Below are 21,241 nucleotides of genomic sequence, written 5' to 3'. Positions count from 1 at the left end.
AGGCTCTCCTTTTCTTGTTCCGTCTGTTCCGTTCCGAGGAAACTCTACTGAGAATTCTTTCACCTGCTTGTATGAACTGCTGAGATTGTGGAGTCAGTCTGCCCACAGGCAGCACGCCTGACACCTCACTTGTATCAAACAGCGTTTTCAAGCGAACCAAAGAGGCCCGGGCTGTCCGCCAGGACCGTGCTCACACTCGGGGGCGTCCACGCTGCACACGGGCTGAAGGACGGTAGCGGCTGACGGACTGAGACGCGTTTACCGAGAGACCCGGGCAGCGGGGGGCGGGGGAGGGGGACCGAGGAAGGGGGACAGTACACGCAGTGAAGGAAAGAGCTCTATTTATTAGGTTGTGAGTTTCTCGGTTTTGCCTTTACAGATGCACACAAAAGGTTGGAAAGTAGAACTGAGGGGAAAACGTCAGACGAGCCTCAACGTAAGACCAGCTGCGGGGCTGGCGCCCGCGACCCCAGGAAGGCAGCCGGGCAGGCCTCTGCCGACTGGACACAGCCCAGAGGCCTCGAGCCAGAGCCGCGTGGCCCTCACCTCTTCTCCCCCGTTACGCTGACGGTTGCCTTGCGCTGTGGTTACCATAAAATAACTCTCATTGGCATCCAAGCTTTATAAAAACACCTTCATTTTGCTCAAAAAGGGCAGTCAATAGATACAGAGAAGCCAAACGGAACAGCCTCAACAAAATAAAATTAACATCAGCAGCAAATCCTCTTGCTGAAGACTTCAGATGGTGCGCGTGTACCAAAGTTCTAGGCTGTTAAAAAGGGGCACACACCCACGCACGGCCCCTCGCCTCGCACGCACTGGGTGAGGAAGTCAGTTATGGATTTTAATGGCCTTTTCCAGGTAGGTGTAGCGACTCCTCTTTGGGGCTTTGTTGAAGTGGTCAAGCCCTAGCCAAGGCCGAGGGTGAGACATGTTACCTGGCGGAGAGAGAGACACAGGGCTGAGGGCTGAGGCTAGACGGCGAGGAAGCGGGGCCGAACCCAGCGCAATGCCCCCCCCCCCCCCCCCCCCACTTCCCAGCACACGCTGGAGAGCCACCGACATGCCAACCCTGAATGCGTCTTAAGGAACCCATGGGTCACGCGCTGTGCCTCCCTGCCTCGCAGAAGGAACTGGGACCCAGGGCGGCCCGCGTCTCTGACCACGGGAGGGCTCTTACCAGGCTGGGGCTCAAAGTCTTTCAGGTTCACTTCATACTCATCCTCGTTGATGTACTGGTGTCGGCCCATCATCACAATGGCAAATTTGAACTGAAAGACAGAAGGGCCGCTCCTCCGTGAGCCCTGGGGGCCAGCAAACCCCCCTCCGGCCAAAGTCCGGCCGCCGCGGGGAGCCAGGATTTTGGCGTGCGGCCCGGGAGTCCTGCCTACCTTTTCAAACTCCTTTTCCTGGATGTCCAGCAGACTCTGAATCCGCTTCATGACTTCTCTGAAATGCTCGCCCTACGAAGGGTAAAGGACACGTGTGCGCACTCCCCCGCGGCGGGAGCCCCGGCGTGGCGCCGCGGGATCTCACGTCTGGCGGCAGCCCTCAGCCTACCTCCCCGGCCTCACCTGGTGGATCCTCAGCAGAAACGGAATCCCGAACGTCCCGAACACCTCCTTGTGGAAGTGCGCCACGGTGACGAGCATCTCGCTCTCCTTGTCTATGTCCACCTGGTCCAGAGGGATTTCCTGGGACGCGGGGTGGGGGGTGGGGGCGCACACTGAGCCGGGCGGTGCAGTCCACATGGACACACACTGCGTCTGCCCGCGTCACTCCCATCAAGGAAGCGGGGTCCCACGCCCGCCCAGCGCTGTGTCTGGGTCTCATCAGAACCAGGGGAGCTCAGAGCTGGAAGGGGTCTCTGCGTCGGCAGGAAACTCTGAGGTTCCAGCGACCAAAGTGCGTGCGACTCTGGTCACTGTGGACACTTCAGCTGCTCCACACTCGGCAGGGAACCAGAGCTTCTGAGCAGACCTGCCTGGGGGCCCACATCGAGAATTCCCATCTGGGGACAATTCCCCTAGGATCCCCTGTGGACGGGCACGTAGAGGCCAGCCCCTGAGGGGAGGGCAGGCGGGGGGGGGGGGGGGGGGGGGAGGGCGGAGCTGCACGTGAAGGGACAGCATCTCAGCAGAGTGGGCCACCAGGCAAGTGTGACAGGCAGGGAGGGCCGCTCAACGCGCCAACGGATTTCCGGAAGCCGAGCTGCACACACTGCCCACGACTACAGTGAAAAAGCACATTCTGTGTACTTTCTTACAACGCAACGTTAACTTCTCAGCAGCCGGAAGAACAAAATCAACTGCAGGGCTCACTTCTTCCAGCGCGCAGACAAAACTGAAGCAGCATCCACCGCCAGCGGCCGTCCCACCGCCCCACGACCCCGCCCCGCGCCCACGAGGGCCCATTACCTCTATTCGAAACGTTCTACTCGTTGCCGGAGATAAGCATTCTAACAGCTCATCTTCTTGGTGCACACCGATAATCTTGTAGCTTACGATTTCTAGCAGCCTGCACAAAAAGGGGGGGGGGGGGGCAGGGAGTGAGCCACACCAATCCACGGGATAAAAGGGGCTGATGAGTTCTCCTAGAAATTCTTTATTACGAAGCTATCAACATTTGCTTATGGTTTTCCTTGTTAGAGACTGGGAATGTCCAAAGCAGGCGTCCTCAAGGAACACAGCACAAAATACTAGTCAGTGGTCCCCCTGGAGTGTGTGGTTCAAGAAAAGGCCGAGGGGGATGCTCCGGCTGGAGGGGATGCAGCTGCATTTGGGCACGGAGAGGGAGACCAAGTCTCCCCAAACCGGGCACATCTTTCCCGCGGTGGTTCCAAATGGGGCCAGACTTGCGCTCTTTCTCCCTCTAGCTCGTTAGAGAATAAAGATCTCATTCTTTTATTAACATCACTGAGCAAACATTCCAGGAACCAAGTAGCCCCAAGGGCTGTTATGTCCTGTGAGCGCCTGTCCGGCCCCATGGTAAGAACGGTCAACTCTCTGAAATGAACACTGCTCGCCAATCGGGGGCCTCTGACTTCAGCCTGAACACCGGCTACATGGCTCAGAAGCGCCCTGATTCCTCACGCACAACCAACAGCAGTTTTGGCTGATCCTCTATTTGCATCCTTTCCTTACCGAGTGGCTTTTCCACCTGAATCTCAAGTTCTTCCTATAGCTTAGTAATAATCAGGAGAAAGGGAAAGAAGAAAATATGGCTCAGTGGTTAAACATCTGACTTCGGCTCAGATCATGATCTCACGGTTTAGGAGTTCGAGTCCCACATCGGGTGAGCACAAGCCCCATGTGGGCCCCACTTCTTTCTCTCTCTCTGCCCCTCACTCACTTGTGCTCTCTCTTGCTCTCAAAAGAAAAAGGCGGGGGGGGGGTCCCCATTATGAAGGGTCTATGAACTGCTACAGAAGACGGGCTGAAAGCCGGTGTGCAGCACTGTGTGCGGGTCCCAGTGTCGGGTGCCCTGGTGACGCCCCCACGGCCCACCGGCAGCTTCAGGAAATACTTGCCTAAGTTTCCCTGACGCTTTCTCCCCGAGCTCGACAGCCTTTTTACATTCTTCCAGCAGGTCCCGAACACACCCGTGCTTGTCGGGATATAGTGTTATTTCCTAGGAAAAGGACCAGAGGAAATCGATGCTTTCAAGAAAACGGAAGAGGTCTGCCACAACACGTCCACGTTGCTCGAGGAAGGAAAGAACGGCAAGGGACGTTCTGTCGTCTCTAGCTTCCCACCGCATCACCGATGCCCCACTCCGAGGGCTCCAGATGCGTGAATTCTGCCCACCGGCCCAAACCGGAGATGCCCACCCCACCCTAGAGGTGTTTAGGACCCGAGAGGAGTTTAGGAAACAACGCTGATACAGAAAGGTCGCCCTTCACAGGACAGCTCCTCAGGAAACCCCACGGAAAGCCACCCCCCGCCCCTGCCTGCCGGATCCAGCATGGTGACGTGACAGACAGACAGCCCAGACAAGGCCCAGAGGAGGAGCGGAGTATCTCAGCCTGTCAATTCCACCAGAGGAACACGCGTACAGCACGTGGCCTACATGCGCCTTCAAGATTGGTGGAGCTACAAAGGCGAAAACACCGGGGTCCAAGCAGGGCCAGACTTTCTAGAACCACCACGTGCAGGCGGGCTGGGCCTGCCTTCCGTGCAGAACCAGCCTCAGCAATGGCAGACCCCGGCACCCGCCCCACCTGAGGAGGCCCAGAGGCAGCCGGGGTTCCAGAAAGATACTGCCTGGGGCCAAGCAGCTAGAGCCCCGACTGAAAATGCTCCAGTCATCGTGGCTGGAGGGGACTGAGGGCCTCTGACACCTTCCCTTTGTTGTTTTAGTTTTCGAGGGCTAGACAGACAGAAACATTAAACACCAATAAAAGTAAAACTTCCTACCATTAAAAAAAAAAACCTACCTCTTCCCTAAATTGGCTGTTTAACCATATACACTTAAAACTTCGTCTGTTTTCGAAGTCTGTGATTTTCATCTTCAGCTGGTAAGAAAAGAGAGACCGTCAGATGTGCTTCCACGAAACCCAAACCTTCTCTTCATGACCCACTTACATGAATTCGGGCTCATACCTGCTGATAGTAAAGTTTCTTAGGTTGTCTAGGCTTGAAGAACTGTAGGAGATCTCTTAAAGTCCCTTCATAATTATGTCTAAGAGGATTACCTGGGCCGTCCCTATAACTGCACAAAAAAACAGCACATAAACAAATGCCTTGTTGATTATTTGCCTACACCAAATCCCCGTGAGTGTGAGTAAAAGCAAACCACTGGCCTTCCGCCTACACCTGAACTTGGGCCTGGCACGGGGCCTCCCTTAATACTCCCATTTCCTGAGGCCCACGTCCCTCTGGCTGTCCCACTGGCAAGCACAAGTCTGGCTGGGGCAGCCCGGCCGGACGCGTGGGAGATGTGCTGACAACGTATCTACAGTGAGTCTGTCTTTGGACGAGGCCGCCAATTAGTCTGACGTCCGAGAGGAGTGTGGTCAGGACGTGCGTGCGGACGACTCTATCGGAAACTAAGTGAGGGCATGTCAGGTGTTAACCTATCAGAGTTAGTTCCACGATGTCTGGACGGACTAGGGACGGCATGCGGGACAGACAGAACAGCGAGCGACCGAGGCTTACCCTTGAGACTTGAAAAACTGGAGCAGCATGGGGTCGGTGTTGAGCCTCTGTGCCACTGTCTTTGCAACCTGGGAGGAGGGAAGGGGCCCACAGACAGAAAGGAAGTCTCCTTCAGGGATGAACTGAGAATTGCATATAAACCTTACCAATGAAGCCATTTACCTGATGTTTTTACACAAGTATGAAACAGCCTGAACTTAAACGGCCTGAACCTTTGACACCTACCAGGAATAAATGATACCCCCCAGTGTGCCCTCATGGGGGCAGCACACTGGTGAAGTTAGCTGTTACAGGGTCTTTCACCTTTTTTCTTGGTATGTTTATTTGAGTAAACTCTACACCTAATACGGGGCTGGAACTCCTGACCCTGAGACCAAGAACCACTTGTTCTTCCAACTGAGCCAGCTGGGCGCCCCGAGCTTTTAACTTTTAATGGTGAGGTCTACAGGTTTATTTCCAATGGCATGTTGTAATTGAAGCAAAGATGCTGTTAAGACTATCATCTCTGAAACCAAATTATGCCGGGGTGGGTGCAGGGTCGGATGGGTGCAGCGTGGGGTGGGGTGGATATAAGGGATGCGGGGCAGGTGTGGGAGGGTGTGGGGGGAACAGGGCGGGGTGGGCCTCAGGAAAGAACAGCCGCTGGCCCAGGGCCAAGCCCCTCAATCAAGAACTTCCTCATAGCAGGGCTGAGGCCCTCCCTCCAGAACCAAATCCAATAGCCTTCAACAAGCGCTGTTTTAAAAACTTGGTCTTTCTGCTGTAGAATACGAAGGGAAAAGAGCATTTATCAAATACCTGAAAATAATTCATTCGATTTGATAATGTAACCACAAATCCAGGATCATTAGGGATTGTTTTATCACAGAAAATGACATCAACACGGTGGTAGAGGTCTCTGAAATATTCTTTTGCAGTGGGTAATTCACTGTTATCATTTTCAGGGTCATCCCTAGTGGGAGGAAAAAAACAGTTTGCAGACTAAATCAAAGTCCAGGCCAGGGGTATTGGTTAAAAGGAAAAAAAAAAAAAAAAAAAAAAAAAAAAAAAAAAGGCATCATCTCCCAAACCACAGTGACACACAGACAGAAATTGGTGTTGACATAAATTCTGACTTGCATTTTAGGGTGCCACAGTCTGTCCCGGGCACCCCGGTCAGCAGCCAGGATGGCACAGGAGAGGTGCCCTGAGCCAGCTTAGTGCTAGTGCTGACTGCCTTCTGCCCCTCGTCTCAATACAGAAGTAACAGTAGACTCAGGGTCAAGCGCCTCAGGGCAGAGCCTCCTCTCTGACCAGAAGCGGACGGGACGGGCGACCACTCTCGGGCTCCAGCAGCAGGGCTGGGGAGTCGCCTAGTCTAGGTTATTTACTGCCTGGCCCTCCAAACAGAAGTCTTCAAGAGCAGGGGAAAAGGCTACTTTCAGACCAGGGGCCACGACAGCAGCCCAGCAGCCCCAAGGGTTTTAATGCACACCGATTTGAACGGATTATCCACGCAGGTGCACACGGGGGAACCTCACGCTTTAAGGGAAGGAAAACCATTGTGCAGTTCTGTAAAGACGTCTGCCACCCCGTTAAGAGTTACCCTGCTCTACGCCGTTTCTTCGGAAATAAAGCATTCATTAAATGAGGAAGAGGCTCACTGCCCATCATCCCCAAACCAAGAGAAGGTCGGCCTCTATCCACAATCTCAGATACAAATTTAACTTGGGGTCTAGATGCAATTTTGTCTCCTGGTTCTAGGGCTTATGGAAAAACCTCAACGCCCATACAAAGTGATAAAAGTCCCTCAAAAAGTACATACTTCTGGAACACTATAATGTCACCATCCATTAGTTCATCGAGGGCTTTATCAAGAGACACGTCATAGTCCTGAATTCTCTCTGTTAAATTCGGTTTAACTTCCTACAGGAAAAGAGATGAACGGTTACAATTCAACATCTGCTTATGTGTAATATGGCCAGACACTGCCTGCACTTTCTGCATATTCAGTACTCTCAGCCCTACATTTTTCATAAGCGAAACGCTAAGTAAATACTAATATCCATAAAAACGTAATAATCACTGGGCCTAAATGAGGGAAAGTCATTTTCCTTCCACACCACCCGAGGCCCCCACCACTGAGCTGCACACTTCACAGAACAGTGAACTCAGGGCCAGCAAAACGAACAAAGACAGCCCTCCCCCAACCACCCAAGATACGCGGATTATGGAAAAACACGCCGTCCAAACCTCATAGAGGATAAGGCTAGTGTCCTGGGTAAATCCCGCTCTGTCGCACATAACCGGGAGCAAATCACCTGGGTTCAAGAAAACAAAGAATCCGAGGCTGTAACATGCCAGCACGTTAACAAAACCAGCTCCGAGGTGGGCACAACAAGGACTTACGGATTTTACAGGATATTGGTGTGTAGATGTGCCCACAGTAATTCAAGCTCCGCGTTTTGGGGTCATACATCTTCAAAAATAGCATGACATCATCTATAAGGTTAACAAACAGGTTTTGTTAGGATCTTAACACTCGGGACAGTGTTTTAAAAATGTTAACAGTAAGCCTAGTGGCATCCCAAAGGAAGGCTTACAGAGCCTAAAAGCAATTGTTTCAGGGGAGGGTTAGCCCCAATCCCAGGTCAACAGCATCATTCCAAACAGGCCCCCGGGAAACACTAATCTGAGGCAGTGAGGCTGGGAGCCAGGGCAGTGAACTCATCAGGAATCTCACACTTCCAGAACAGGTATAACTAGCTGGTTGAGCGTTGCCATGGAAATATGCTAATATAGTGTCTTCGCCGCCAGAAGGGACAGCCTGGTCTGTAGCAAGAACCACCCAGCATCTTACAGGCACCTGCTGTGTAAACCTACGGCCAAAGTGTCCATCCACACACTCTCTGCGGCCGCTTCAGGGCGGCGCAGGCCGCACGGGTCGCAAAGCCCCAACTATTAAGGACCGGCCCTTGGCGGAGAGTCTACAAGCCCAGCGCTGTCACAGCCCCTGTCAGGCACGTGGCAAACCATGGGCCCAGACAAAAGTGGAACAGGAGGACTCAACGTGGCCGGTGCCTTCCAGCCACCGGCAGAGGTGGGGCCCACCCAGCTTTGCCAAGAAACACGAACACAGGAGGGGGCTGAGGGCCGGTTTCTTTGCCAGGGAAGAACGCCGGACCCTGTGTGTCTAGACGGTGGTCCAGGGAGCCGGCTCTGCACTCCGAGGACACTTACGATCTTTGTCAAACTTGGGTAATGTGGCTCCGCTGGCGGCCAACTCCGGATCAACGGTTTCCAGGAATATCGTCCAAGGGTTTTCATTGTCACTGAGCTCAATCATCTATTTCCAAAAGAGAGGCTGGTTTTAGACTGTGTGAGGGTGAAGAACACGCCCACCACCCACAAAGTGGGCCAGAAGCAGATAAGGCATGCTGTCGCGCAGGCCAGGCCTCCACGGACCCCCATCAGGACAGGTGGCACCCGCGACACTCACCGTCTTGTTGCCGTCTGCCTCGTTATCCAACATCGCTGGCCGTTTGGTTCCATTGCTCCTTGCCTGCATGGGCCATAATCGGATTTGATCTTGTGGAAACCCCTGGGGGGGGGGGGGGAGGGGAGGGGGAAGAAAAGCAAACCAAAGTAATTAAAAGCAGCTCACATTTTAATTCCATACGGGGGCGTCCGGGTGGCTCAGTCGTTAAGTGCCCGACTCCTGATTTCAGCTCAGGTCATGACCTCATGGTTCCTGAGTTCGAGCCCCACATCGGGCTCTGTGCTGATGGCGTGGAGCCTGCTTGGGATTCTCTCTCTGCCCCTCCTCACCTGCTCATGTGTGCACTCTCTCTCAAAATAATAAAAACTTAACAAAAAAATTCGATATGAATGTGATGATTCTAGGATTATATTACAGTTACAGCTCTCCCTGCTGATGTGGTCCAAGACTCACCCTTCAGGGCTCCTAGTATTCCAGGGCTTGGGTGCCCAATCTGATCCCGTGCAGTTAAATAAGCAAGGGAGGAGAACGTGGGAGAACAAAATAACCACCCCCAGAACGGGTGGCACTCACCATGGTCTGAGAGAGGTTCTGGACAAATTCAGCCAGTGAGGAGTTTTTCAACACTTTGAACACAGTATATTTCACTTTTTCTTCATCGTACATATCATTGCCTTGGTGGCCACAAAACTGGTCCTCTGCAACTATCTGAAAAGCCACAAGCAAACACAACACTTTCCACACGATACATAAATGCCACGCGACCACCCCAGCCAAAACAAAGTTCTTACAGTAGTATGCTAAGAACAGCTAGTCTTTTGCTCCGAAGAACCTTCTTCAGAAGACCCAAGGAGAAAAACATCAAAGTGACCGGAGGAAATCAGGTGTTTCATCAGAATCGAGACACCTCCGTTTCCACACAGCCGCTGCCCACTGACCGCGAGAACCAGCGGGAAACCCGCTTGGGTGGCAGTCTCTGGACAGCATACCGCCAGGATACGCGAGCTGGCGGCTTTTTCCCGGCAATCAACTTGCTAAAAGGAACGCCCGTTTCCTGGTATCGCAACCAAACCACGAATCAACACCACCCGGAAATTCACCTCTCCGTCCAGCCCTCTTTTCTGTCCCCACCACTGGCCAAGCTTCTCCATGGCCTGGAGGGCCACCTCCCACTGGGAGCTCGCCCGCCTGAGGCCTTTCCCCTCTGACCCCGCGGTGCTTCTCATCCACCCCCTGGCCCAGTGTCTGGGGGTCTGAGTACGTCTAACGTCAGCCCTCAGCCTGCGCTGGAACGTATGCCCCATAGGGCCAGGGAAACTGAGCACACGTGCTCAGGCAGCAGTCCCCCCAACGAGGCCACAGCGCTCCAGAAGCGAGGCCTAGCGCGGGTCCCGCCCGGGGGGTGGAGGTGCTAACCTGCACTTGCATGTAGAGATGGGCTTCCTGCCGTTCCTTCCGCTTCTGAGCCTCGATCCTCTTCTCCTCCTGCAGTCGTTCCACCAACTGCTGAGGGATATCGTGGTCGGTGACAGCTTGTAAAACCTCACCTGCACAACAAATGTGCCCGCGTTTACCTCTGCGCGGATTCTAGGATCCCCTCCTGAGAACGCCCCCGTTCAGCGTCGCCATAAACGGAGCAGATCTGATTCGGGGGAAATGACTTGGTACCGTGAGCCCGCATCAAAACCCACACGGCCCCGTCCAGCTTGCTTGCGGAGGTCGGGAGCGAGGCCGCACAGGCAGAGCGCGGAACGTGCCGGGGCAAGTGGCACAGCTCAGGGTACAGCTGTCAAGCTTCCCAGGTAACAAGCCGGCTACTCACTCAGCTTTGATTCCCTGATGTAAACCAACATGTACGCGTTCGTGCAGTGCCGCACCGACAGGTCGTCGTCGTGACCCCCGTAATTGTGCTCGATGGCCTCCTCTTTCGTACACCTGGACACCACGTCGTCGTCGAACTTACACCACTGGCAACAAGACGCAGCAGAGAGAAAGCGCTTTGAGAAGCACACAACCGGAGAGGCAGCGTTTACCTACAAGTGACGCAGGGAGGTGCCGGGCCAGGCGCCGCCTCGGGCCGCCCTCTCGGGGAAGAGGCCAGCCAGCACCCGTATTCTGGGGCCACTGTGAGTTTGTCCCTTGGCAATTCCGTCACATGCTCAAATGGCCCACTTCGAATCAGATTCAATCTCCCGACAGTACAACTCTTTGCAGATCTGAGAAAATCATGCTGAGTACACCTGACTTCGTCGGTAAAACTGGAGATTTTACGGTGTGGTTACGAAATTCAATGGGACATTTGATAGGATACGTTATCGCAGCAAGAGGGGGCCTGGCTCAAGAAAAGGTCAGCAGAGTTGTACAGAGTACTTCTCTTCTGATCTCTTCATTGTGGGTCGAGGTGTTCTAAATGGCACCAAGTCTTGCAGGGAAAGGTTCGTCGTGGTCTGGGGCTGTGTGAGCACCCCCTGCCCAAGTCTCCTCACATGAGGGAGGTGGGCTCGGCCTCCTCTCTGTTCTGCACTGGCGCTACGATCCTGGACACAGACCCTGAGGACACCCTTACCCCTGGGGAACACTAAGAGACGCGACGGAGCATCACGCAGCACAGACAAGCAGGCGCGCAGAACGTGTGATTGATTCATCCAGCCTCCCCTGCCCAAGGATTGATTTTTCTTTTCTTCTTTCTTTCTTTCCTTTCTTTCTGTCTTTCTTTCTGTCTTTGTCTGTCTTTCTTTCTTTCTTTTTTAAATTTACATCCAAATTAGTCAGCATAGAGTGGAACAATGATTTCAGGAGTAGATTCCTGAGTGCCCCTTTCCCATTTAGCCCATCCCCCCCCCCCCCAACCCCTCCAGTATCCCTTAGTTTGTTCTCCATTTTTAAGAGTCTCTTCTGTTTTGTCTTCCTCCCTGTTTTGGTATTATTTTTGTTTCCCTTCCCTTATGTTTATCTGTTTTGTCTCTTAACGTTCTCATATGAGTGAAGTCATATGATATCTGTCTTTCTCAGACTAATTTCACTTAGCAAAATACGCTCCAGTTCCATCCACGTAGTTGCAAATGGCAAGAATTCATTCTTTTTGATTGCCGAGTAATACTCCATTGTATAGATATTGCCACATCTTCTTTACCCATTCATCTGTCAATGGACATTTGGGCTCTTCCCCTATTTTGGGTATTGTTGAAAGTGCTACTATAAACATTGGGGTGCATGTGCCCCTTCGAAACAGCATCCCTGTATCCCTTAGATAAATGCCTAGTAGTGCAATTGCTGGATAGTAGGGTAGTTCTGTTTTTAATTTTTTGAGGAACCTCCGCACTGTTTTCCAGAGTGGCTGCACCAGCTTGCATTCCCACCTGCCCAAGGATTTCTTAAGTGGAGAGCAAGTGCCTCCCATTAGGTATGCAATGATAACGGTCCAATGTTCAAGGCTACTTCAGTGCATACGTCAAGTGCAAGCACTCATTCACTATCACCTTTAAGGTACCAGCCATTCATGCATGGGAACACAGATAAATCAGAGCCCAGGGTGGAATCCTGCACTATTCAGGCCATCGGGTTGGGAGAGGAAAAGGCGAAACTGAGCGCTGGGTGAGTGCCCCACACACCATGACATCTGACTCCGCCCCCTGCCCGGCACTTACTTTGCCGTCCCCTTTGGGGTTTAGATAAACCACGTAATGTCCACCATGATTATCTCCACTGTGAACCAGGACTGCGTGAAGAATATAATTTGCAGGGTCCTTAGGATCTGTTTTTTGCAAAAATTCATCGAGTGGTAACTGTTCTGGGAATTCAAACCTATTAAAAAAACATTTTTAAAGAAATCCAGGTTTCACTGACATGTAAAATATTTCATGTGGAGACTTTATTGCTAGACGTTCTAATTTACTGGCTCGTCTTTATTTGGAAAGAGAAGTATCACTCAGACTCGGGAGGCCCTCCGAAGGACTTCTGTGGTGGCTCCTATTCATTAGGACAATTATTCACACATCAGTACAAAATGTGAAGCTAGGTATGAGAGAAGACGCGCACAACGCATGGAGACACCCAACAGATTTCTAAGCTGAGGATGTCACACAACAGCCAGTCTCAGGACAAACACACACCAGGACTTGTCTAGGATGTGGATGGCTGCAAATGTATTAATGAATGATTCCGACTGTCCTGGACCAAGACCACTGAGGACACGCTGCAGGTTTGAGAAACCTGGAGGGATCGAATCTGACAGGGGACACACGTGAGAAAGGATCCCGTACACCCTGGGATTTCGGGAGACATCTGAACTTGATTTGTTTGTAAATTACTGGGTCCATAAGCATTTTAATAACAGGGTCACGATTAATTACTAGGAGGGCCTTGAGAGACAGGAAGAAGGGCAGGCAGCTCGGCGAAGACGCGGAGGAGAGCGGCGCATGGAGTCTCCAGGGGCAGCCGGCTCGGCGCCCCCGGTGCTGCCCTCAGCAATTCTGGCTGCGCTGCCACATGTTCTGAATTCCTAAAAGATGCCAGAAATCTGGGCTTTTATGTGAAATCTCAAGGTTTTGATCTGTTTTGTTTTAACGTTGGCAACTAATTCCAAAAGCAGCAACAAAAGCAAGGTGAGGACCCAACGACACCCACCACCAGGTGGGGCTTAGTCTGCGCGCTGCCGACGTGTGAGATCTGGTGGGGACGGTTTCTTTACTACACACTCCATGATCGTGGACAACGAGGAGCTGGCAAAGACCCAGCTGGTGGCAAATAATAGGACTGGGTCCACTCTCACTCCAGTTCCATGGGGGGACTGACCAACCACCCTATCCTGAGCTCAAACTAACCAGGACAAAAATAATGTATTCTAAACCAGGTAAGGGTGTGTGTACTATCATTCCTTTTTATCTGGAATTTTGAAAACACTGGCAGTAAAGCACCCAAGTCCATCTACATCCTCTTCTTGAAAATTCCAACACGTTCTAGAAGTTGATACGGAGAGTACAAAATAATACAGGAACATCAAATCCCACTCCTGAGCAAACAGCTAAGCTACATCGGGTCGAACAGAAAGCACCCTCCCCCCCCCCCCCCCCACCTCCCCAGGTTGTCCGTCCGCCACAGCACAGAGGGGGGCAGGGTTCCGGTAGAGGGAGTTATGGGAGGAGCAGCCTCTGAAACTCTTAAAGGAAATTATCCCTTTAAAATTATACTTCTTGGGAAACTGAGGCACAAGGGAACTCCCAAGTACATCGGAGATGAACTGACATTATAAAAAGACAAACAAAGCATGGAGACCGACCCCCATGTCAGGTGATGATTCAATCTTAACTTTAACACCCCACAATAGATTACCTATCATTGATCTTGATATTTTGGTCCGTCTGAGGGTCATACATAAATCTCATCAGCTGCAGATGTAACACTGGTGGCAAAGTTAGGAACTTCACACCTTTCTCTGCTTCCTGAACATTGGAAAAGAAACCAAGTTTAGTTGGGCCCTACTGTATCCCTGGAACAAGGGCAACAACGGCGGCTGGCAAGACGGGGGTGGGGGGTGGGGGTGGTTTACGGGATCCAAGGCTGGGTGCTTTGAAAATGTTCAGGCCCATAAGCAGAGAACAAACGGGTGGTTTTCGGTGGGCAGGGGCTGGAGAATGTGACAAAATAGGTGAGGGGGATCAAGAGGCACTAGCTTCCAGTTATAAAATAAACAGGTCACAGATTCAAAGTACAACATAGTGACACTGAGAACGCTATGTGGGGACAGAGAGCCACTAGGCCTGTCATGGTGAGCATTTCATAATGCTCAACACCAAATCTTACATGGCACACCTAAAATAAAATAGTGCATGTCAACTACATTTCAAGTAAAAAATAAAAATAGCTTAGGTCATGATCTTGTGGTTCATGAGTTCAAGCCCCACATCATCTCCTCTGATGTCAGCACAGAGCCCACTTCAGACCCTCTATCCACCGCCCCACTCCGCCTCCGCCCCATCCCCTCCACCATCCCCACTCACGAGTTCTCAAAAATAAGTATTTAAGGGGCACCTGGGTGGCTCAGTCGGTTAAGTGTCCGACTTCGGCTCAGGTCATGATCTCCCGGTTCACGGGTTCGAGCCCCGCGTTGGGTTCTGTGCTGACAGCTCAGAGCCTGGAGCCTGCTTCGGATTCTGTGTCTCCCCCTCTCTCTGCCCCTCCCCTGCTCATGCTCTCTCAATAATAAATAAACATTAAAAAAATTTTTTAAATAAAATAAGATGTTCTACTTAGACCTTCACCACGTCTGCTATCAAAACTGAGACCATGCAGCAGCAGCTCATGTGCGAGGTTTATTTTGGGTTATGTTCTCTCTGAGGCCCAACCACAGGCAATAGCCAGGTGAATGGGGGCTTAATCATGCTGCCATGTTATACATTCATTAAACATGATGGAAAATACATGGAAAAGCACAGCAAGTCATTAAATGGAGAGGCAGAAGCCTAGGATTACAATTCTGTAAGGTTCAAGGTGTCCACAGACACCTGGACAGAACAGGCAGAGGCACAGACAATCATGCGCCGGGAGGTCTAGACTAGATCAGCTTCCCTCACCCTGGACTTTCGGGACCTTCGCGTCGGGGCGCGCCCTCAGTGCTCAGTCCAACCCGCTTCTGAAGACTGTCCTCAGTACCAGCAACTCAGTCTCTGTGCTGCGGGACTCGCCCGCTCCTGAACGAGGCCCCCCCTGCAGGCCCGACTCCCGTCTGCTCACTAAAATAAGCCTCTGTGGCAAACTCAGCCACCAGCAGGCCACCGGGGGTCCTGTCACAGCTCCACTTTCAATTCAGACCTTGCTTCTGGGCTATGTCCACCCGGAGGAACGGGGCTGTGACAAGCCACAATGTTCTCTGATGCTGAATCAGTGTGCTTACGAGGGCAAGGTTTCTCTGGAAAGAAAAATGAAAACCTGGGAACCTCCGGCCACACAAAGGAATGGCGTGGTTTTTCTACACCTTGAAAGAATCAAAGAATTGTTCCTCCACCACGGTCCATTGTGACTGTGATTCTAAAATACTATGTACTGCTCACCCAGACCCCCAAACCCACTGTGGACAAGGCAATTCTCGTGAGCTGACTGCAGTGCCCCCTGAGCACGTCTAGCTGCGTGTCTGCAACGTGACTTTCCGATCCACAGTGCAGCATCCCTGAGTGGCCTGACCAAGCAGGAGAAGAGCAGATCCGAGGCCCACTGAAACAGGGGGCACATCAGCACCATGAATTATAAATCGGCAAGCCTGGCAAGCAGGACGGTCTGAGAAATTGGCAACTGGCTGAGCCGATGTGTCCAGGTTAGGAGTCTGCCACGCAGACCCTGGATGGCTGCGTCTGCGAGGGCGCTGCTGGCCCCACCAATCGTGCCCCAGGCCGTGTCTCTCCACCTGACCAGTCACCGGCTCACTGCTCTGCCAGAAGCTTCGGGTCCCTGCGGGGCCTTGTGGAAGATAAGCAGGGACAGCCTGTGTTCACAGAACCAGGACAGAAGACGCACTCCTTATCCTCTAAGTCACGACCCTTTCAAAAACTAACTGCACCCCACACATGCACCCCAAAGTGGAGTCCGAGCGACAAAGTCCACCGCAGCCGGAGAAGCGGAGGAAGAAAAGCTCTGCGTGGGCAGCACTGAGGCCAGGAGCAGGGGGGACGGACACAGTGAGAAAACGCCGTGTGCTGGGTGACAGGCCTACCTGAGAAACGAGCTGCAACCCCCCCCCAGCCCCCACCCCCGCCATGTGATTGCAGCTCCCAAGATGTAATGGCTGCACTCAGGATTCAAATCCTTTGAGCTCTGGGTCTGAGCAGCTTATGAAAAGCTCCAAGTGACTGTTTGGTCCACAACTGAAGCAGCGCATCGTTCCCGCGTTACCTGCAAGCCGTGCTCCCCGGCGTCGTATTTATTGTCGCCGTCTAGTTGTTCCACGGCCACGTAATCCACAAATGATTCAAATACTTCAGAGAGACAGAGAGAGAGAGAGAGAGAGAGTGAGAGTCAGTCAGCCAATGGTCTCACTAAAGGCCTTCATGACGGCATGGCTGCCCCATGCGCTCAAGCTTGCCAGGGAGGACACCAGTGGTGGCCTCCAGCCCCTGCCCCGGACGGCCACCAAGCCCCCGCTGCTCCATGAAAACCCGGACCCCTGAGAACACTGACATGGTTCCTTGAGGGTGTTTGAAGCTGTAACATGGAATCAAGTGTTTTAATAGCTTTACCAAAATCAAGTCCCATTAAAGTACAAAATCTAACCCACACATAGAGCTGTAAGAAAGACCGTGTAGATAGAGCAGGAACGTGGGGTCAAGGTGAAAGGGTGCAAACTTCCAGCCGTCAGAGAAGGACTAAGGACCTAATGCAGAACACGGTGACAAGGGCTCAACATCCTGTTGTCTAACTGAAGTTTGCCAAGAGTGCAGCACCCTAAATATTCTCTCATGCATGTGCGCGTGCGATGAAGAAGGGACGTGTCAAGGTGGTCACTGGGACAGAGCCCTCCTTTCACAGTATATCCGCAACGATCACAACGTACACTTTGAATATCCTAACATTTTGTCAATTTAACCAAAATAAAGCTGGGGGTGGGAGGTGTAGAATTTGCTCAGGGAGAACCAGTGGACCAGAAGCAAGAATCTAAAAACAAACCCACACAAATATGAGCAACTGGCTGCTAACAAAGGTGCAGAGCAACGCGGAAAATGTGATGGGATCACCTGAGACCCACAGGGGGAGGGTCGGTCTTGACATCCTACCACATGCAAAACACCACTGTGTGGGGATTGTAGACAAACAGAAAAGATAAAACAGTAACAGATCAGAGACGACCTTATGACTTCAGGACAGATGTTCTTAGGACACAAAAAGCAAAGAAAAAATCCGGTGATTTCACTAAAATTCTGCAATTCCATTAAACACGTGGCACACTTAGAAGAGTGAAAAGAGGTGAGCCCCACAGAGGGAGCAGCTCAGCAACACAGCCGGGCCAGTGCCCAGAGCACTGAGAATGGCTCCTGCCCGGCTCCCTGCCCCTGTCATGGCTCCCTCGGGAAGGAGAGGCACCAGGCACACTCTCCTGGGCTGGACAAGGACCCCGGGACTGTCCGTCCAAAAGAGGTTTCAGGCCCGGGAAAACAGGCGGTACGGGACCATGATGGGTAAGAGCAGTTCAACTGTCCCAGCTCACTGTGTGGGAGAGAAACCCAAACAGGGCCCACAGCAGCTGCCATCTGCAGCGCAGAGTGCCCAAGAAGAAAGCGGCAGCTCTCCCAGAGCCCCCAGGGAGGGCTGACCAGCAAGCAGGGTGAAGACTTATCTGGGGGCAGGGAAAGAACCACCCAGAGGCCGGGGGTACAGTCCCCAGAGCACACGCAAGCCTGGGAACAGTCTGTGCTCCCTCCAGCCACGGTGAAAAGCCTCCTTGTACACGGAGCTCCGGGCACGGCCTCAGGTGGGGGCCCATGTAGCGCTAACCACAAACTGCTGTGCTCCCACCGGACAGGGCGTAAAAACAAGCCTCCAAAGAATCACATGGTGTCCAAGCAACTCCAACAGGTCCCAGAACAAAGGTGAAGAACGTCCATACCCGAACAAGGTAAAAATCACAATGGCAGGCATCCACTAAGAGGACCAGACATGCAAGGAAGCTGGAAAACAGCCCCTGATGAAGAGCAAAGTGAATCAACAAAAACCAACCCAGAGATCACAGGTGACAAAACTGGCAATCAAGGACACCAACTATTATTAACTCCATCTCAGATGTTCAAGAAGACATCCAAATTGCCAGTAAGCAGCCGGAAAGGTGACCATCTCGCTGACCTTTGGGGAAATGCATACAGACAGCGAGAGTGCCACACTCTCACCAAAATGTCCAGACTGCTGACCGGTGGTCCCGCTGTGGATGCGGAGCGATGGCCACTGTCACACATGTCTGGGGAACAGAGACCAACAGACTGCTCTGGGAGCCTCGCTGGCCTCACCCACCGAATGTATATGTGTACCCTTGGAGCCTACAATTCCGCTCACCGTGAACGCAGAAGGATGCGTGCCGGAGACAGGCACAGCAACGGGAAAGGAACCTTATGTCCGAGCACCACACACCGAAAACACAAACATCTACCAAGGAAAGAGTGGTTCCCAAAAACCTGCGGCATCCTCCTCACGCGGAGTAGCGTAAAGCAACAAAAACCATCAAGTTACCACCGCTCCTCGCGATATGCACGATGCACAGATGTGGCGCTGGGCAAAAGGAGAGAAGCAGGGGCTGTGTAGCCTGTATGATCCCATCTCTATAAATACTTAAAACAGGCAAAAATAACGGGGGGGGGGGGAGGGGTGTTAAAAGGCCAAACAGCGGTTCTCCTTTAAGACGAGGAGGTCGTGGCCGGGAAGAACCAACGTGTGGGCGGCAGGCGTCGTGATGTGTGACCCGTGTGGGGCCGCGAGCCTGCGTTCACTTGGGAAGCTGTTCGCTCATCACTCGGGCGGGGGTCTCTGTCTGCACTAGATTTCAATGAAAATCACCGGGGTCAATGAAGCATGAAACCAAAACAGAAATGAGCGGAAGGCCAAGGTTATGTACACGGAACTTACTGTTTTTCTTTCCTTTTATACTTAGCTGGATATCATAATAATCTTCTCTCCTATCGGATCGATAGTCTACTTCTTTACACTGGATATAGGACTACAAATAAGGAAAATAAGAGGGCTTAAGTGTTAATTGTCGCTATCGTAGCGTTCTTAAATCATCTTAAAATCATTCTCTAAAGCTGGTAGCCACATACCACCATTTTGCCTCTGAACAATTTAGGTATGGTGCCTTCCACACACGTGCCCTTCATCTTGTTTTCCACATTATCAAGCAGCTGGAAGAGAAAGTTTGGGCTTTAAGAAAATGTGATGCTTCATTAACAGACAGTAATTCGAAACTTGACTAGGAAATTTCAATGGTCAAAGAAGTTCTAGACTATGAATATTATGACCTCCAGCATGCAATTATGAAAACATACAAAATCTTCGTCCTCGGTTGGGTATTTACAAAAATATCTACATGCAACAGTTGAGATTAACCTCTATACAGCCTTTGGAATGAATTAGTAATCTGTAGTGCCTTTAGAAGCATTTTTTATATTCATTTTACCTCTGTGGAAAAGCATGTAAATTGAGCACTAAACTTAACTCGTATTGGTCCACACCAAGAGATAAATGAGGTTGAGCCTGTCAACAGGATTGACTGGTTTGTCCATGGATATTTAATGAACTGGATTCAATCCAGCTAGTGCTGCAAAACAGAAAACACACCTTGCCCAGCCAATCACCTTGAATAGCCGTTTCATGTTGTGTATGTGTGTGACTTTGTGTGTGTCTGTGCGTCTTTGGTCACGACTGGAAGGACGGGAATTTGCTAGTGACTAAAGATGGTTTGGGGGAGAATCACCCGCACAGAGAGCTGCCTCTGTTAGAACTTCTGTGCAAAAGACGAGTCTGGGCGCTACGGAGTAACAGGAGTCCCTAGTCTACGGCGAAACAGGGCGGCCAGGACAGCTATGTCAGCCAATCTGTGGTTTCTCCGACTGGTAACTGGGGCAGATGTACCAACGGCAGATTTAAACCACACTACCTACCGCTACCGAAATTCAAGTTTCCCCTCACGCTGCCCTCTCCAAGAACAATTTTGTTCTCATTCTCTCTGGCTCGTCAACTAGACAGACGCTGCCTTTCCTTCCTGGCCTGGCTCTGTCCTGAACAGAGATGGGCGCACCTGAGTTGCACTGGCGCGAGGCAGGTCTGAGGTTTTACTTGCTACCACGTCCGACAGTGCTTTACAGCAGTCAATGTTAAGTAGTGTGCAGTTACGGCGGAGAACTTACCACTCGACACAGCTCCTGAACGTCGTGCTGCATGAAGCTATCTAAAGTTTCCCACCTTGGAAAAAGAAAAGGGATGTTTGTATTTATTTACAGTTCCAGACTTCAAGTAAGAGTAAACTAAGCAACTCAGACTTGAAAAGCGAGCTGTAGGACAGGCCACTATTCGTCAATCCATCTTCTGAGGGAATTATCTTTAGGGGTCCCCAATTTAAAGACCACTGAATTCTATCAGGGCACCAACATCTTCACAGCTCTGTCCTGTTCTGAACGTCCTGCGGTGCATAAGAGGACGTCGTTAAGTGGTGAATTATTTCTCAGGCCAAATTCCAAACCACAGCCTTTTATTACGGAAAGGACAAACCAAATCCAGTGATCGAAACACCCAGGCGCACTGAAATGCCTACACTGCGCTCTGGATTCTCCTACTACGCGCTCACCCATCCTTGCAGAAGGAAGGAGAAGGCGAAGAAGGCGATACAATACATACCCGAAGGACTTCGTTAGCTTTTTTGTTCCTACAGGCTTATCGCTGTGCTGTAATTCGTAGAACACTCTTTGTAATGCTAAGGGGACGCTTTTGGATGAATCATCACCCTCTGTTGGCATCATGTACACAGCCTAAAATAATTGATTAAGAAATAAAAATGGAATTTTATGTGAAAGTATCATTTCCAATATCACAACGGCTAAGGTAGTTGGTAGGGCTTCTAACTTATCCCTCCAAAATAGCT

The 21,241-nt window shown here is 51.6% G+C and overlaps 1 protein-coding gene across 4 annotated transcripts in view; it reads right to left on the bottom strand.

Annotated features, from left to right (window-relative positions):
- Positions 1-324: 324 nt before the first annotated feature.
- Positions 325-21,241, bottom strand: part of USP7 (ubiquitin specific peptidase 7) — a 64,720-nt gene continuing 43,803 nt past the window's right edge. For 3 of the 4 annotated variants that reach the window (XM_047837975.1, XM_047837974.1, XM_047837977.1), the window contains exons 7-31: positions 20,998-21,128; positions 20,511-20,565; positions 19,425-19,505; positions 19,234-19,324; positions 16,519-16,601; positions 13,966-14,075; positions 12,282-12,438; positions 10,457-10,601; positions 10,051-10,181; positions 9,208-9,342; positions 8,635-8,736; positions 8,376-8,481; positions 7,545-7,637; positions 7,389-7,456; positions 6,961-7,061; positions 5,955-6,108; positions 5,157-5,224; positions 4,602-4,710; positions 4,436-4,513; positions 3,530-3,630; positions 2,418-2,517; positions 1,575-1,694; positions 1,392-1,463; positions 1,181-1,271; positions 325-938 (exon numbers count right to left, since the gene is read on the bottom strand). In XM_047837975.1, coding sequence (XP_047693931.1) covers positions 832-938; positions 1,181-1,271; positions 1,392-1,463; positions 1,575-1,694; positions 2,418-2,517; positions 3,530-3,630; positions 4,436-4,513; positions 4,602-4,710; positions 5,157-5,224; positions 5,955-6,108; positions 6,961-7,061; positions 7,389-7,456; positions 7,545-7,637; positions 8,376-8,481; positions 8,635-8,736; positions 9,208-9,342; positions 10,051-10,181; positions 10,457-10,601; positions 12,282-12,438; positions 13,966-14,075; positions 16,519-16,601; positions 19,234-19,324; positions 19,425-19,505; positions 20,511-20,565; positions 20,998-21,128 — 2,589 coding nt within the window. In that variant the 3' untranslated portion in view covers positions 325-831. The other variant, XM_047837976.1, reaches the window with a different exon arrangement.

This window comes from Prionailurus viverrinus, chromosome E3 (assembly GCF_022837055.1).
Source record: "Prionailurus viverrinus isolate Anna chromosome E3, UM_Priviv_1.0, whole genome shotgun sequence".
NCBI lineage: Eukaryota > Metazoa > Chordata > Mammalia > Carnivora > Felidae > Prionailurus > Prionailurus viverrinus.
Note: the sequence above shows the minus strand (reverse complement) of the source record. Positions and strands in the feature narration are given on the sequence as shown.